Source organism: Garra rufa, chromosome 10 (genome assembly GCF_049309525.1).
Source record: "Garra rufa chromosome 10, GarRuf1.0, whole genome shotgun sequence".
Classification (NCBI taxonomy): Eukaryota; Metazoa; Chordata; class Actinopteri; order Cypriniformes; family Cyprinidae; genus Garra; species Garra rufa.
This window is the reverse complement of record NC_133370.1, coordinates 15162745-15180795: the sequence shown is the minus strand read 5'-3', so window position 1 is coordinate 15180795 and position 18051 is coordinate 15162745. Positions and strand designations below refer to the sequence as shown.

Below are 18051 nucleotides of genomic sequence, written 5' to 3'. Positions count from 1 at the left end.
GATTGTTAATTACGATGCATTGTTATTTTATATAGTACAGCAATTATTAATAACTTTACCCTATATCTGTGTTTCTTATAGAAAAAGCAGATGACATTGTGGGGCCGATAATCTGTGAGGTGACTGAGTACTCCGTGCACATCAGGTGGATGGAGCCTAAGGCTCCTAACGGCATGATTATTCTCTACGAAGTCCATTATAAGAGGCTGGGAGATACAGAGGTGAGATGTTACATGAGATTGAGGTCGAAGCCTGTATTTTCTCCAGGCTCTCTGCTCCCATGAACGCTGGCTGCACTTTTAATCTGATTTTTATCAATCCTGTTGAAATCAACATGTGCTTGCTCCAAATCAACAAGCTATTTTAGCATCATTGCGTCAGCTTTGTATTTCTGTAACCATGGAGAAATCCAACCCGAGACAGTGGAAATGTTCCTAATGTTGTTTTTGAAACGCTTTGGATAAACAAGGAATGATTATATAAAGGCTAATAATTGTTGCAAGCGAAACAAAACATGATGGTTTTGCACTTAGTGGCACATGCACCTGTTTCCATTAATGGACTTGAAACACTCTGTTGTAACTGTTTACGCTGGTCTCTGGCAGTTTCAATAAAGTCTAATAAGTAATATTTGGATGTATTAGTGTTAGATGCACTTTGAAAACATGATAAAAGCCAAGACTTTGCCACTGGCTAATGGATGTCTTCAGTCCAATGTGCACTGTTTAACTGCATGCCTTTATGTCTTAGGAGCTGCACCATTGCGTATCCAGGAAGCATTTTATTGCAGATGGAGGCTGCAAGCTCAGAGTGGTGCATCCTGGGAATTATACAGTGCGGATTAGAGCCACCTCCCTGGCAGGCAATGGATCATGGACAGAGCCGACACACTTCTATGTGGAAGACCTACGTAAGACGCTTTTACACATCTCACACACACACACACACACACACACACACACACACACACACACACACAGAGCTTATGAATTTCATATTTTCAGTTTCTAAATTCTGCACAAGATCCACATAACTGAAACACACACTGATAATAATGGTACAAAGCTTCAACCTTGAGGTTTTCATTAGGGGAAAAAATGGTCAAAATTTTGCATTTTAATTCGGAAGCCCTAAAATGCCATGGATTATATTTTTTTGAACCATAAATTAATTTTGTTGTTTATTTGTCATTTGTGTTTTAAGTAATTAATTAATATATTTTTTTTATTCCTTGGCATTTTAAAGGGATAGTTCACCCAAAAATGAAAATTCTGTCATTAATTATTTACCCTAATGTCGTTCCAAACCTGTAAGACCTTTGTTCATCTTCGGAACACAAATTAAGATATATTTGATGAAATCCGAGAGCTTTCTGACCCTGCATAGACCGCAACGCAACTGACGCTTTCAAGGCCCACAAATGTAGTGTTAAAATAGTCCATGTGAGATCAATGTAGAGGTCTGCGTGGGACTGCTTTTCTAGTCCCGCTCCCGCGAGGTTTTATTCCGCACCCACCCGCTCCCGCTATATATTCAGGCTTTGTTCACCCGCTGCCCGCTTAGAATAATTTTCTTCCCGACCTGACCGTTCCCTCTAAATTTAGTTCTCGTTTCCAGAATCTCACATTTAACCATTAGGAAACAATACCGGGTATATAAAACTTTTTTCGCAATACATCCATTATATTTCCATGTTCCACTTTTAAGACGTGGCTATTATAGCCCTGCATTTCAGCCAGTCATAGATCAAATGCGGGCTAAAATGATATTTCAGACATTCAATGGTGATAAAAAATGCAGTGCTGGTGGAAACACCAGACCAGGCTACCATGACTACCATGAACATGATCAAGAGCGGCTCGGACGGTCCTGTCTGCAGCATTGAGCGCATCTTCAGGGTTACGCGTTCAAGTGCACGCAATAGGATAAAGCTTGCCACAAAGCACCGGCAAAAATAATTACCATGACTGTGAAATATAGTAAGGAGATATTTTAATAATTTATAAACTGTTTTCTGAGTCAGTGATGATGAAGTTAACGATGCTCCTCATCCATCTCCTCATTGGACGCGTCTTTAGAGAAAAATGCATCTTTACGGATTAGCTACATAATAAAAGAGTTTTTGTTTTCGATTTGTTTTATTTCGATAAGTACTAATTTAAAGCTTTCTACAAATATATTTATCATGTCTGACAAAAAAAAATAACGGTTAAATAGTTTCCACTGAAAAAAATGTAACTGATCGCACTTGTGCCTCCGTGTCCTAAAACGCGTTTTGGTTTTCACTCTCCGCAAAAACTATTGGAAATGCGCCTAATAGCGAACATTTATATATTATTAGGCTATTATTTCTATATTATTTAAATCTATAGATTTTATTTTAGCCAATTTGTGATTTGAAAAGGCAAATTCAAACATAGAGTAGGTCAATTTACTGTCTCCCGCTGCCGCTTGAGTTACTTTAAGAAACAAAAAGCTTACATTTAACGAACAAAAAAATGCTCAATGTTTTTTTTTTTCTTAATTAACTTAATAAAAAAGAAACGAAATTATAACCACTTTGTCATTTCATGCAAAACTGAACTATTTTAATTGCCAAAACAGTAGTAGGCCTATAAGTTGTTTTAGCAAAGGGGAAAAAAGATGGGCTCGGGTCAGGAGTTAACAACCACACTGTTTGCGAAAAATCAGTCAGCATAACCTTATGAAGATTTTGGCACTCCAAACATGGCTTTGCGCTCTGGAGTAACGCTGATAAACTGATAAACAGTTGCCCACAGAAAAAAACACCAGTAGTACCCTCACTTTCTGCGCCTATGAGACATTGCCAGTAAAATGCATGATTCTGAAAGCACTGGTCCATGAGTGTAGCGAGTGCATAACAGTTTTGAGCGCAGAATGTAGCCTACAGGTGCTCGATAAGAATGAGTAAAGCGCAGATTTGCTGTTCAGAAAAGACATCTGGAACGGGATATTGTTACCGCCCGCTCCCGTTCGAATTACACCAGAGTTACCGACCGCAACCGCTTTTATTTGGAAATTTATTCCCGCGTCGCAAGAAATCTGGTCGGTTCCCGCGGGAGAGCCGCGGGAATGCAGACCTCTAGATCAATGAATCGGCCGTAATGTTATGAAGCCACAAGAAAACTTTTTGTGTGTAAAGAATTCAAAAATATCGACTTGGTACTCTTGTGAACGTGTGTCGAAGACTGACACAGAAAAGAAGAAAAGTCGTTATTTTGTTTTCTTTGTGCACAAAAAGTATTCTTGTAGCTTCTTAACATGAACCACTGATGCCACATGGACTACTTTAATGATGTCCGTTCTACATTTGTGGGCCTTGAAAGTGTCAGTTGCGTTGCTGTCTATGCAGGTCAGAAAGCTTTTGGATTTCATCAAAAATATCTTAGTTTGTGTTCCAAAGATGAATGAAGGACTTACGGATTTGGCACGACATGAAGGGAAGTAATTTTAACAATTCATTAAAATAATAAAATATTATTAATTATAATTAAATTATAATAATAATTAAAATAATTCATTCATATTGGAGAATTATTGTCAGTGTATGGATAGTTACTATTTTATTTACATTTTGTTTATTGTTATTTCCTCTATTGTGTCTTGCACCTGTACCAACCTGGGTTTGGATATACACACTTTTTCTATATATTTTGTGTCTTTATTGTTTCTATGTGAACAGGTTCGGACCCATCTAATGTGGTGAAGATTGTGATTGGTCCTGTGATTTGTGGCATTCTGCTCTTTGTGATGGGAGGTGTGGGCCTTTTCATGTTTAGGAAAAAGTAAGTGTTTTCTGTTGTCAATATCCTTAAAGAAAAAGCTTACCCAAAAATGAAAATTCTGTCATTAATTACTCACCTTCATGTCCCCGTAAGACCTTTGTTCATCTTCGGAACACAAATTAAGATATTTTTGAGGAAATCTGAGAGCTTTCTGACCCTGCATAGACAGCAATGCTACTACAACTAATTCAGTCAAGGCCCAAAAAGGTAGTAAGGACATTGTTAAAATACTACATGTGACATCTGTGGTTAAACCATAATTTTATGAAGCTACGAGAACTATGGACTATTTTAACAATGTCCTTACTACATTTCTGGGCCTTGAACGTGGTAGTTGCATTGCTGTCTATGCAGGGTCAGAAAGCTCTCGGATTTCATCAGAAATATCTTAATTTGCATTCCGAAGATGAATGAAGATCTTACAGGTTTGGAACGACATGAGGGTGAGTAATTAATGACAGAATTTTCATTTTTGGGTCAACTATCCCTTTGAAACCCATGCAGGAAACAAATCTTTATGCCCTTTATGAATTTAATTTTGTTTTTTCGTCTGATCAGGCAAACAGAAGGTCCGACTGGGCGACTTTACACCTCTCCAAATCCAGAGTATTTCAGCCCAGATGAGGGTGAGCAACTTTCCTTTGCTTTTTCTCGCGCTTAATGATCTATGCTGCGGTCAATGCACATTTAATTTTGTTTTAATAGAACCGTGATCACATTAACAGTGTTATCGATTTAGGATGATCATCACATTTAAAATGACTTTCTCTTCTGTCTGAATTCTGCTTCATATCAAATATGGCACTGTGTGTCATGCACATCTGTTGTGTTTGTGCAGTGTATGAGCCAGACGAGTGGGAGGTGCCTCGTGAAAAGATTAACCTGTTGCGAGAGTTAGGCCAGGGATCTTTCGGGATGGTATATGAGGGTATCGGAAAGGACATAGTTAAAGGTGAGCCGCAGACCTGTGTCGCAGTGAAGACGGTTAACGAGTCGGCCAGCCTCAGAGAGAGGATTGAGTTCCTCAATGAAGCTTCTGTGATGAAGGCGTTCAGCTGCCACCATGTGGTAAGACATCTCTACATGTCAACCTTTCTGTCCTGCATGTTTTGTAGATTATTTATATAGTATGTATTTAATGTATTATTTTTTTTATTGTGCAGTTTTCATTTTACTAATATTTTTATTTTAGTTTTAGTCATTTTAGTATTTCAACTTATTTCAGTATCTCAATTTTTTTCTAATTATATAATTATTAGATCATTTATTATATTTTATTATATAAGCTTCATTTTATATACTGGAAAAAATGTGCAATAGTTTTTGTTTTTAGTTTTGTTTAGACATATTTTGAGGGTAACTGATGTGATTTTGTGCATTAGGTGAGGCTGCTGGGAGTGGTGTCTAAAGGCCAGCCAACTCTGGTGGTGATGGAGCTCATGACACATGGTGATCTGAAGAGTTACCTGCGTTCTCTCAGACCTGACTCAGAGGTAACAAACCATACCGGAGGAATCATTATTATTTTGATTAGTCATTAGTCAAGGAGCTAGACGTTTTGTTTAATTAAAGTACTGTGTAAGTAATGAATATTTGTTTTACTGTGCTGTTTGACAGAATAATCCAGGTCGGCCTCCTCCAACGCTGAAAGAGATGATTCAGATGGCCGCAGAGATAGCAGATGGCATGGCTTATCTCAACGCCAAGAAGTTTGTGCACAGAGACCTTGCTGCCAGGAACTGCATGGTGGCCGAAGACCTGACTGTAAAAATTGGAGGTACAGTATCTTATCATAGGGGTAAATTTATGTTTTAGGAGGTCCAGTCTCTAAATTCCCCATGCAAAGCTATGAACGATCCAAGGTCCTAACATAACTTATACTGGTTATGGAAGCCCATTTCCACCACCAGTTAAAAAATAAAAAAGGTAACTGTGACAACTCGCAATTGTGAGTCAGTATTGCGATTTTTATCATACAGTTCTGACTTTTACATACAATTTCTGACTTTATTCTCAGAATTTGGAGTTTATATCTCGCATTTGTGACTTTTTCTCAGAATTGCTAGTTTCTATTTTGCAATTCTGATTTTACAACACCCAACTGTGAGTTGAGTCAGAATTTTGTGAGATAGAAACTCGCAATTCTAAAAACATATTAGTCTTTTTCCCCTAAAAATTGTACTTTGTCTCACAATTCTCATAAAAAAGTCAGAATTGCGACTTTATTTCTTAAATTTGCGAATTTATATCACGCAATTCTGACTTTATAACTCGCAATTGCGAGTTTATATCATACAATTCTGAGAAAAAAATTAGTATTGTGAGTTTTTATCACAATTCTGACATTATTTCTCACAATTGTGAGTTTATATCACACAATTCTGACTTTATTTCACGCAGTGGTTTATATCTCACAATCCTGACTTTATAACTCACAATTTCGAGTTTGTATCGTGCAATTCTGAGAAAAAAGTCAGAGTTGCGAGTTTTTATCTCACAATTCTGAATTTATAACCTGCAATTGCAAGTTTGTATCACGCAATTCTGAGAAAAAAAGTCAGAGTTGCGAGTTTATTTCACACAATTCTTACTTTATTTTACGCAGTGGTTTATATCTCACAATCCTGACTTTATAACTCACAATTTCGAGTTTGTATCACGCAATTCTGAGAAAAAAAAGAGTTTTTATCTTACAATTCTGACGTTATTTCTCACAATTCTGACTTTAGAACTAAAAACTGCGAATTTATATCATGCAATTCTGAGAAAAAAGTCAGTATTTTATACAATTCTGGCTTAATTTCTTGCAATTGTGAGTTTATATCTCACAATTCTGACTTTATAATTCGCAAATGTGAGTTTATATCACGCAGTTCTGAGAAAAAAAGTGGCAAGTTTTTATCTCACTATTTTGACTTTACTTCATGCAATTGTGAGTTTATAACATGCAATTTTGACTGACTTTATAACTCGCAATTGACAGTTTATATCAGGATTCAGGATTTTATCTCACAATTCTGACTTTATTTCTTGCAATTGAGTTTATATCTTACTTGTATCTTTATAAATCACAATTGCAAGTTGATATCGGGCAAATTTAAATTTTTATCTCACAATTCTGACTTTATAACTCAATTGAGTTTATATCTCACAATTCTGACTTTATAACTCACAATTGTGTTTATATCACGCAATTCTGTGAAAAAAGTCAGTTGCAAGTTTATATCTCACATTTCCGACTTTATTTCTCGCAGTTGAGTTTATGTCTCAGAATTCTGACTTTATAAGTCACAACTGTGAGTTTATATTACATAATTCTGAGAAAAAAGTCAGTATTGCGAATTTTATCTCACAATTCTGACTTTATTTCTCGCAATTCTGAGTTTATATCTCAAAATCTTGACTTTGTAACTTGCAATTGCGAGTTTATATCACACAGTTCTGAGAAAAAAATTGCATATTGTGAGATTTTTTTTTAATCATTTATTCAGTGGCAGAAACGGGCTTCCATACGGTATAGTAGTTAGGAAATTAAATAAGCAGAATGAATTTTAGTAGATGGTAGAGCTGGCTGCCATTAAGGGTAATCTGAAATCTCTTACTATCTGAGTAGGTACTACATTGTATGAGGAATAAACTAATAATAACAAATGATAAATGCTGAATAAAAAGAAAAATAATAATAAAAAGCTCTAAAAAGAGGACGACTGTAAACAATCAACACAATGCAGACACTCTGATTCAGTGTCCCACAATTACAATTCCTGTACAAATACCTGGTTAAAATGTATACATGCTTTCAATGCTTCATTTTCATATGAATGAAAAATCACAGTGTATAATTATCCACTTATGATAAATGATTCTCTGTCCGGGTGGAACTAGTCTTGGGTCTAATTCAAAATAAGCTGCTCTCATAATGATAAAGGAGGTGCAAGTGTTGAAGCACAGGATGTGCTGTAATATATCTTGTATATTGCATTGTGTCATCTATTATTGTAAGAGCTTTCTAATGCTGTTATTTTGTCTTGTGTTCTCTCCTGTCAGATTTTGGCATGACGAGAGACATTTATGAGACAGATTACTACAGAAAGGGTGGGAAGGGCCTGCTTCCTGTGAGATGGATGGCCCCTGAGTCACTGAAGGATGGAGTTTTCACAGCTCACTCAGACTGCTGGTGAGCTGAGCATGTGCACACACACAAAAAACCAAGTATACAGAGATCATACCATACATCATTATAGGATAATGATAACGAATGTTTAAGTCACGTATGACCCATATTGTGCTTGTCCAGGTCATTTGGCGTGGTGTTATGGGAGATCAGTACTCTGGCTGAGCAGCCATACCAGGGGCTGTCCAACGAACAGGTCCTTAAGTTTGTGATGGAGGGAGGATATCTGGACAGACCAGACAACTGCGCAGATAGATTGTGAGTATATCACTGACATTTTTTTTTCTGCTGGCCACTCATTACAATTTCTACTTGCACATTTTCACTGGTGCACACAAAAATATTTTAGTTGTTTTTAGCAACACATTTTTATATTTTATAGAATTGTTTATATTTTTCAAGAACATTTTCTTTACAATTTAGTTTTTAATACAATTTTGTATTTATCTTCAAGAAATGGCTATAAAACACGTCTCTTCCATCTACACTTGTCCCTCTAACACTAGCACTCTATATGTTTCTATTTTATCTGTTTTCTTTTCATTGACCCTCCAACACTAGCATTCTCTATTCTTTTTCTATATTTTCAGCTTTTATTTTATTTAATTTTTTTTACAAAACACATTACCCTCTAATGATAGTGTTCTCTATTCTATTTCTTTGCTTTCGACTTGTTTTTATTTATTAAAAAATGACCCTCCAACACTAGCATTTGCTATTCTTTTTTTATTTTTTCAGCTTTTATTTTTATTTGTTTAAAAAAAACTGACCGCCTAACACTAGCATTCTCTATTCTTATTCTATTCTTTCGACTTTTCTTTTTATTTATTTACAAACCCTCCAACACTAGCTTTCTCTATTTTTTCCTGTTCTTTTAGCTTTTATTTTAATTAATATAAAAAAGACCCCCTAAAACTAGCATTCTCTATTTTTTTTCTTAATTTATTTTTTAAAAATGACTAGTGTTCTCTATTCTTTTTCTTAATTTATTTTTTAAAAATGACTAGTGTTCTCTATTCTTTTTCTATTGTTTCAGACTTAATTTTTTAATTACCAAAACATTTACCCTCAGACACTAGCGTTCTCTATTCTTTTTCTATTCTTTCAGCTTTTATTTTAATTAATTTTTTAAAAAATTACCCTCCAACACTAGTGTTCTCTATTCTTTTTCCAATGTTTCAACTTTTATTTTAATTTATTTTAAAAAATGACCCTCCAACACTAGCGTTCTATAATCTTTTTCTATTTTTTGACTTGTTTTCTTATTTATTTTTTTTTAATTGACCCTCTAACACTAGTGTTCTCTATTCTTTTTCTATCTTTCAGCTTTTATTTTTCTTTATTTATAAAAATTGACCCTCCAACACTAGCGTTCTATAATCTTTTTCTATTTTTTGACTTGTTTTCTTATTTATTTTTTTTAATTGACCCTCTAACACTAGTGTTCTCTATTCTTTTTCTATTCTTTCAGCTTTTATTAAAAAAAATTTCAATAACCCTCCAACACTAGCCTTCTCTATCCTTTTTTCTATTCTTTAAATTTGTTTTATTTTATTTTTTACAAAAAAACATTGACCCTCCAATACTAGCGTTCTGTATTCTTTTTCTATGTTTTAGCTTTTATTTTTATTTATTTACAAAAAATTGACCCTCCAAGACTAGTGTTCTCTATTTTTTTTCTATTCTTTCAAATGTTCTATCTCTATTGAAACTAATTGTTTACTTTTTCATAAAAAAAGTAGCGTTCTCTATTCTTTTTCTATTCTTTCCTCTTGTTTTCTTTTTATTTATTAAAAAATGACCTAACATTAGCGTTTATTCTTGTTCGATTATGTCTACTTGTTATCTTTTTATTTATTATAACTTATTATATATTGTCCTCATTTGTATATTGTTGCTTTAGATAAAAGTGGCTGCTAAATGACTAAATGTACTTTTTATTTTTTTTTTGTACAAAAAGAAAATGCTTTAAATAAGCTGGCAATTATACCTATTAATATAAATTATAGTTAAATATAGCTGTTGTTAGTAACATAATTTGTTACATTACACATTTTAGATCATATAATCTGAGCTTTTTCATTATTTTTGGATTACTTTCAACTCATTTATCACATTGATTTGAATAGAATTATCTTTTTGATCTAAAAATATTTATGCAAAAATCTATTGATATAAAAATACACAGAGGGGAAAAAAATGTCTTTTATCATCAGCATAAAGTGCATTAAACACCTGAACTGGGTTTTGTAAAGTTTAGGAGTTTGTAAATTTATAAAAAGCTAATAATGAATTAAAAATGTTAAATGAAAATGTTGTTACATTTTTTTTTTCTTAATATTTTTAAGGTTTTTAAAAATATTAATTAGGGAGAATCAATAACTATTTAGTCAATATTATAGTATATAGTCAATATATATTATAGTATATTGTATTTAAATAACTGTTGTCTGATTTTGAGTATTTTAGGTAATGTAATCTAATGGATTACATATCTACCCAGCACAAGTCTTTAACTCATATTCCTCTTTTTTTTTTTTTTCTCATCTTCCAGGCATAACCTGATGCAGATGTGCTGGCATTACAATCCCAAAATGAGGCCCACCTTCCAGGAGATCATCGAGATGCTCCGGGAGGATCTGCACCCCTCGTTTCAGGAGGTCTCCTTCTTTAACAGCGAGGAGAACAAGCCGCCTGAGACGGAAGAATTTGACATGGACCTGGAGAACATGGAGAGCATCCCGCTAGACCCTTCCTCATACTCTCAGAGGGAGTGCTGTCTAGACGGGGACGAGGGCTCCTCCGTGGGCCTCAGGGGGAGTTACGAGGAGCACGTGCCGTATACACATATGAATGGCAGCAAGAAAAACGGACGCATCTTATCCCTACCCCGATCTAACCCTTCCTAATATTATTAACCCCCATCAAGCTATATTAGATTGTTTTTCATCATTTTATAGATTCACTTTTATCAAGCTCTATTATCAGAAGCCCTTCAGAAAGTAATCTCAGGACATTTGTTTTCTTCTTTACTGCCTCAGTATGCTACAGGGTGCAGGTTTTTTTTCTTGTATTTAAAGAAGATACACATCAACTGCTTCTTTTTTTTTTTTAAGTATTTGCCAAGTTTCAAAGACTGGTCAAATGGAACAAACTGTGAAATTAACCTCAGACAACCAGAAGGCTGCTTTAAACCTTACATCTCCTCAGACTCTCCCCTCATCCACTAACAGATTCTCCCTGACTCTCTCCAGAAAAAGACAGAATCTAGAAGAAACTAAGAGAAAAAAAGTGACCTTACTCTGTTTGTGGCCTATGTCATGACAACATGGAGTTGTGTCTGAATCTGTATGCTTTTGGCTTTGGTGGCAAACCTGTTGAACTTGGGAACTGTAGGATGACATTCAGCATCCTTCCAAGAACAAACTGTCTACAGGGGAAGCCTGTACAAGACACTGCTTTTCTATCTCCTACTCAGTATTCCAGACTACACAGAGAACGAACAGATTTTTGGACTCTATTTTTTTATTTATTTGCTTACCTGTGCTCTTTTTTTCTTATTTTTCCCCCTTGGTGTTCACACATCTACAGCTGAAGGATATTTAAACTGTTTTCAGGACTTTTGACTAAATGAGTTCCTCAGATTGACCAATAGTTGCTGCTTTGATATATTTTAGTGGGTATAGATGATGATAAAAGTATATATATAAATATATTATTGATGTTTTTGTACATAGTTGATATGTCGTCATTTGAGAGTTATTGCCGGTTGTAGAAATGTTTTTACATGTTTGTCTCGAATCTTTATTTTTTCTAATCTGAAAATCATACTAATCATCCTGGACCTCTGATCAGCCAGCAGCTCCAAGATGCACAGGAGTATCTAGACGCCTTCGGCTTCAGATGTCAAATCTTGATATCAATGGAAATAACTGCTGTAAATAAAGCAGTGACGTGCATTCAACAAGAGCGAATGGATGTGTTTCTGTTGTGGTTTTCTTGTGAGAAAATGTGTGAACTATCTGCATTTTCAGGACAGTCCAGTTTTTATGTCCTGTCCCTGCAAATGTCCCCATTTTACAGCACATTCAAAATAGTCCTCAGATACACTGCAAAAACCCTGACCAACATAGTAACATAGTTACCAGAGGAAGTGTGTAGTCATTTTCGATAATAATTCACACATAACTATACCACTTAATGCTTGCTACAATTACATTTGCATGAAACACATACAGTTGAAGTAAAAAGTTTGTATACACCTTGCAGAATCTGCAAAATGTTCATTATTTTACCAAAATAAGAGGGGTGATACAAAATGCATGTTATTTTTTATTTAGTACTGACAGGAATAAGATATTTAATGTAAAAGATGTTTACATATGACACTGTTTAAAAGTTTACAAACACTTGATTCTTAAAACGGTGTTGTTACCTGAATCATTCACAGCTGGGTTTTTTTTTTTTGATAGTTGTTCAACTGCCTGCTGTTTTTTTTCTCTTTGAAACACAACAATGACTGACGTATTTTGAGATCCACCTTTTTTACACTGCGGACAACTGAGGGACTCATATCCAGCTATTACAGAAGGTTCAAACGCTCACTGATGCTCCAGAAGGAAAAAAACAATGAATTAAGAAAAGGGGGTGAAAACTTTTGAACATTGTACATTTTTCTTATTTTGCCTAAATATATTTTTTTTTTTTTTTTTTTTTTTCATTTTTTACTGCCCTTCAGAAGCTACAAACGATACTTACATGTTTCACAGAAGACAAAAACATGTTAAATTTACCCTGATCTTCAAATTCAAAAAGTTTTCGCCCCTTAGCTCTTATTACATGGTTTTTCCTTCTGAACCAGTGAGTGTTTGAACCTTCTGTAATAGTTGCATATGAGTCCCTCAGTTGTCCTCAGTGTGACAAGATGGATTTCAAAATCATACAGTCATTGTTGAAAAGGGTTCAAATACACACATACATATTCAGGACAAATAAGGGACTCATGAACAATTATCACTAAACAAAAAAAAAAAAAAAACAGCTGTGGATCATTCAGGTAAGAACACAATATTGAGAATCAAGTGTGTGTAAACTTTTGAACGGGGCCATTTATTAATTCAACTATTTTTTTTCCCCTTGTAGACTATATGTAAACGTCTTTTATGTGAAATATCTTATTCAGGTCAGTACTACATAAAAAATAACATGCATTGTGTATGATCCCTCTTATTTTGGTTAAATAATTAACATTTTGCAGATTGTGCAAGGTGTATGTAAACTTGTGACTTCAGCTGTGCTTTGTAAGTACAAAAAAATAGATATAATTAAGATCTATTTCCACAAGCACAAACATAAAATCACATTTAATAAGCTGGAGGAAGTGAACGTCTCCTTTAATGCTAAATTACATAATCGGATTATGAAGTAGCAGGTTCTTTCTCTATATAACATATAATACTATTTTATAGCCTATAATATTCCACAGAATAGGCTACTATGCCAAACCTGTGAGAGTGACTAACGCACACAAACACTGTCTGCTTATGTTATGTTTAGTTATCTTATTTGTTTTATCTATATATATTTGTTTCCAGTCTTATTTGCTTTATTTCTGTTTCTTTCTATTTACTCACCCTGTATATCCCAATTTTATAAACTCTGGCAAATCCTATTTGTAGAAGTTCGTCTAGCTGAATTATGTACTAAAATAACTACAACTAAGTCTGAAATAAAATAATTTTTATTTAAAAAAACTATACGGAACATACTACTAAAATTGACAGAAACAACAAAACTGCTGCAGGTGAAACGCCTTCTGTTCCCGTCATGCCTCGAAGTGTGCGTGCGCGCGCGGGCGGGAGCGTGCATGAGGAGAGTAATCGTTCCCTTGTATGTGTGCACTGCACTTGTTGTAACCGGTGCGTCGGATGCTTGAGAAAAGAAAAACTGTCCTTTAAAAATAAGAAGATGAAATGATAAGATAAGGAATAAACGTTTCGAAGCTTAAATGATGTGATGTTTCTCAAAAAAAGGTGAGTGGAAACTTTTGTAACGTTAGCTATCTTGAAGTTTGCGCGATCCTCTTTGTGTTTAAAGTTTTGTCATCGAGGCCTCGTGTTTTTTAATTAACGTTCTGGTTTATAGTTTACGAAACATGTGTGTTTGTTACTAAGTACTCTTTTAGGTTTTGTCCAGAGATATACGACGTCTTTCAAGTGGTCCGTTTTTAGTTTTTGTGGCCTATCATTCATTTATCGTTGCGGCTACCGCTGTGTGACGTATGAGATCAGCAGCAGGAAAAGTTTCGCTGTGTTTTTAACATTACTTCAGCATTAATAATGATGCCTTTTAATTCTGAAGTGACCACAAACCGTTTTGTGAATTAATCAGAACATGACATGTTTATCGTGGCGAGTAGATGTGGTCAGTGAAGTTACGTTTTCTGATCGGTTTGATGGTTGTTTACACTCTGCTGTGCTGATGAGGAATGCAGGATGCTTTATCTCTTCGACCATTACATTCCTCGCATTCTGTCTCTGATTAATGACTAATTCATTCATGACACTATTTTCACCAGTGTCAGATCTGTAGAAAGACTGAGTTTTTTGCTGGTTTGTGGTCTTGTGACTTTGTGTTTGTAAGATGACTTGACTTGTTTTCCTTTGTTCCACATACTTGTTTTTAATCAAACAGTGACTAGCATATTTGTCAGTTTCACTTGTAACCTTTCGTACTTTAGAAACTAATACTTATTCTAGTAATGACTAGTATCTGTTCAAGTAGACACTTGTCCCTTATTCATTACCTTCTAGTAATTATACTCTTCTAAGAGTCTGAACAGTGACAGGTAACGACAATTCCACTGTTAACAAATAGCAATTTTTTGCTTTTCTTTCCTCCAGGGGACTCTGGCACTAATGATCTATTCACTTCTGATTTGTTTGTTAAATACTAGCAATTTTTCTTTAGCTGCTTGTAACTATTCAGCTAGTTATTAGAATGTATTTAAGTCAATAGTCCTAGTAGTCAATAAGTAGGCACTATTGCCTTAATTTAAATGTAGTACAATAGAGGGTTTGCACTTACGCCACGATTTGGAAAATTACCCGGATTCACAGCCATATTGGCGATACTCGCATGTAAACAACAGCATGGATTGTATGGTTAATGTCTTACTGAATACGTTGTACTGCTAATTTATGCTGTCTAAGCCATGAAAAAACATGTGGATGCTGCTAAATCATATAGAGAAGGATTTAGTAAGCAGGAAAGGGCACAATATTTTGACAAACTAAAGTTCCTAGGTGGTAAAGATACAAACGAACAGTATTTATTAAGATATTAGCCTAATATTTCACCTACCTGACCGGAAATGATAAGAACAAACATGAATGTTGTCAAAATTCTTGCCCTTGAAAGAATCCCGGTTCAGTTTGGCTAACACTTTTTTGCACTCTTCTCCTTGATTTGTTAGAACTTTTGGCAGTCTATAGTTTTCCAAATGTTTTTCCCTGTCCGACCAATTAGTACAGCCCAAAACATGACAATAATTGACCATAATCAGCAAAATATGTGAGTTTTGTTTGGTTTAGTGACATTTAGTGTTTACGTTCAATGCTGCCAATATGGCCAATTGATGAAGCGCCGTGAAAAAGCTTCCAATTATTATTATTATTATTATTTTTTTTTTAACCTTATAGGGTATTTTTAATGAAATATAAAGTAGTATTATTTTTTTTATTAATATAAAACTGTAATTTTTAGGGGGGGGGGGGGGTTGTTAATTTTTTTTGTTGTTGTTTTTACTATTTTCTTTTATTCCATTTTCTTTTAATTATTTTAGTACCTCGTAGTAAATTAAATTGTCATCTAGCTAAAATAAAATGCATTTCACTTTATTTCAAGTAAAAAAAAAAATAACAACCCCAATTTGAATAGGACTTCTAAGATAAAGGTATATAAAAAATATAATCTATGATATAAATATATGAACCGCAACCATCATGCCTTCTTCAAAGTCAACTACAATGACTGTTAAAGATATTTTATTGGACTGCACTGTTTTTATTGTAAAAAGAGTTTTTTCACGACACGTTATCAATTGGCCATATTGGTGGCACTGAACGTAAACTACGCAACTGAACCTGAACGAAACTCAGACATTTTGCTGATCATTGCTCTGAAAATGGTCAATTATTGTCATGTTTTGGGCTGTACTAATCAGTCGGACCGGGAAAAAATATTTAGAGTACTATACTGCCAAAAGTTATATCAAATCAAGGAGAAGAGTGCAAAAAACTGTCTGAGGAACAAAAGGTGTTCAATGCCAAAAATGAATCCGGATTTCCAGGGCAAGATTCTTGACCACATTCATGTTTGTTCTTTTCATTTCCTGTCAGGAAGGTGAAATATTAGGCTAATATCTTAATACTGCTTGTACGTATCTTTCGCACCTATTAACCTAAGTTGGTCAAACTATTGCGCCCTTTCCTGCTTACTAAGTCCTTCTCTATATGATTTAGCAGCTTCCACACGTTTTGCCTTCAGCATTCAATTTAATATGCTTATATGAAGCTCATGCTATGCTACTCCTTTATTCCTCTAGTAAAGTCAGTCCCTTTACTCTGATCAAGAGCTCACCTAATTCAGCCAAATTTTTAAAAGTCAACGTCTTTTAATGTTATGGGTAATCTTTATCTTATCTATTTTTTTTGTGGAAAAAAAAGGGAGGCTTTCTGTATCTGGCCTGTTGATGTGTGAGGGGGGAGGTTGGCTTCATGGTCAGAGGCAGTTTGCAATCTAGGCGTTTTGTACACAGTAACAGAACTAGTAAATCAGTTACCGCATGTGTAAACAAAAAACTCACAATTTGCAGCTGCTGCATCCTGTGATCACACCTGTGCAAACCCAGTTAATATTAATGTAACCGATGCCCTCCCTCATGTTCATCATGGTGGTTTTTAGTTTATATGAAAAACAAAGATGGTGGAAGAGTCAAATTTCATCTGTCTTATTCTCAGTGTGAAAGAAGGAGGGTGGTTTTTGTGGTTTTTTTTGTTTTTTTCCCAGACTGGGGTAGCCTGCTTTTCTTGTTTGACCGATAAGCATAAACCTTAGCCACATATTCATCTCCATCCAGCAGATGATTCAAGGGAGGTGCAGCCTGCAGCAGCCGTTGTCATTCAGCGTGAAAGCTACAGTAATGAAACCACCTCCTGGAAAACGTCATTACATAACTGCCAAGGAAAGGTCTGAGTGTTACTTAAATGTGACTCAGCCCATGCAATGACACTTTTTGGTCTCCCAGCAATTTAAAGTGGCAAGTCAGTGCCCGCCATTCATCAAGGTGCAGCTGGATTTGAGTACAAAATGTGCATCCTAGTCAGTATCCTCCACCTTATAATGGAGCACAAGTCATGTGTTTATTTTGGGCAAGTTTGCTCTATTGGTTTGCCTCTTTTATGCACTTTACACATGCTAGTCTTTATGAATGAATGAACTGTATGCATAGCAGTGCACACATTGTTTGAGTGCTACTATGCATTGTTAGTGTGTTCACAAGGTGTATCGTGCCTTTCTTGATTTAGCAGTTGCTACAGTCACTGTAACAGTTTAGTCTCTTAATACACTACCAGTCAAGTTTTTGAAGAGACATTTTTTTTTTTTTTTAAATAAGTCACTTTTGCTCACTAAGCCTACATTTATTTGATCCAAAGTACAGCAAGAACAGTACAATTTTAAAATGCATTTTTACTATATAAAATAACTGTTTTCTAATTGAATGCATTTTAAAATTTAATTTATTCCTGTGATTTTAAAGCTGGGTTTTAGCATCATTACTCCAGTCACATGATCCTTCAGAAATCATTCTAATATTCTGATTTGCTGCTCAAAAAAAACATTTTTTATTATTATTATGCTGAAAACAGCTAAAATTCAATTGATGAATTTGATGAATAGAAAATTCAGAAGAACAGCAGAAATCTTTTGTAACATTATAAATGTCTTTATCATCATTTTTGATCAATTTAGCATTTGCTAAATAAAAGTATTAATTTCTATAATTTCTTC

The 18051-nt window shown here is 34.7% G+C and overlaps 2 protein-coding genes across 4 annotated transcripts in view; both read left to right on the top strand.

Annotated features, from left to right (window-relative positions):
- The window catches only part of insra (insulin receptor a), a 77974-nt gene extending 66020 nt beyond the window's left edge, over nt 1-11954 (top strand). The window contains exons 12-21 of the mRNA XM_073849798.1: nt 82-221; nt 751-910; nt 3704-3806; nt 4365-4432; nt 4645-4874; nt 5189-5299; nt 5424-5583; nt 7854-7983; nt 8104-8238; nt 10535-11954. Coding sequence (XP_073705899.1) covers nt 82-221; nt 751-910; nt 3704-3806; nt 4365-4432; nt 4645-4874; nt 5189-5299; nt 5424-5583; nt 7854-7983; nt 8104-8238; nt 10535-10889 — 1592 coding nt within the window. The 3' untranslated portion in view covers nt 10890-11954. The remainder of the gene's footprint in view (nt 1-81; nt 222-750; nt 911-3703; nt 3807-4364; nt 4433-4644; nt 4875-5188; nt 5300-5423; nt 5584-7853; nt 7984-8103; nt 8239-10534) is intronic.
- Nucleotides 11955-13867: 1913 nt separating this feature from the next.
- Nucleotides 13868-18051, top strand: part of arhgef18a (rho/rac guanine nucleotide exchange factor (GEF) 18a) — a 29122-nt gene continuing 24938 nt past the window's right edge. For all 3 annotated transcript variants that reach the window (XM_073848926.1, XM_073848925.1, XM_073848924.1), the window contains exon 1: nt 13868-14012. The gene's annotated coding sequence lies outside the window, so the exon portion shown is untranslated. The remainder of the gene's footprint in view (nt 14013-18051) is intronic.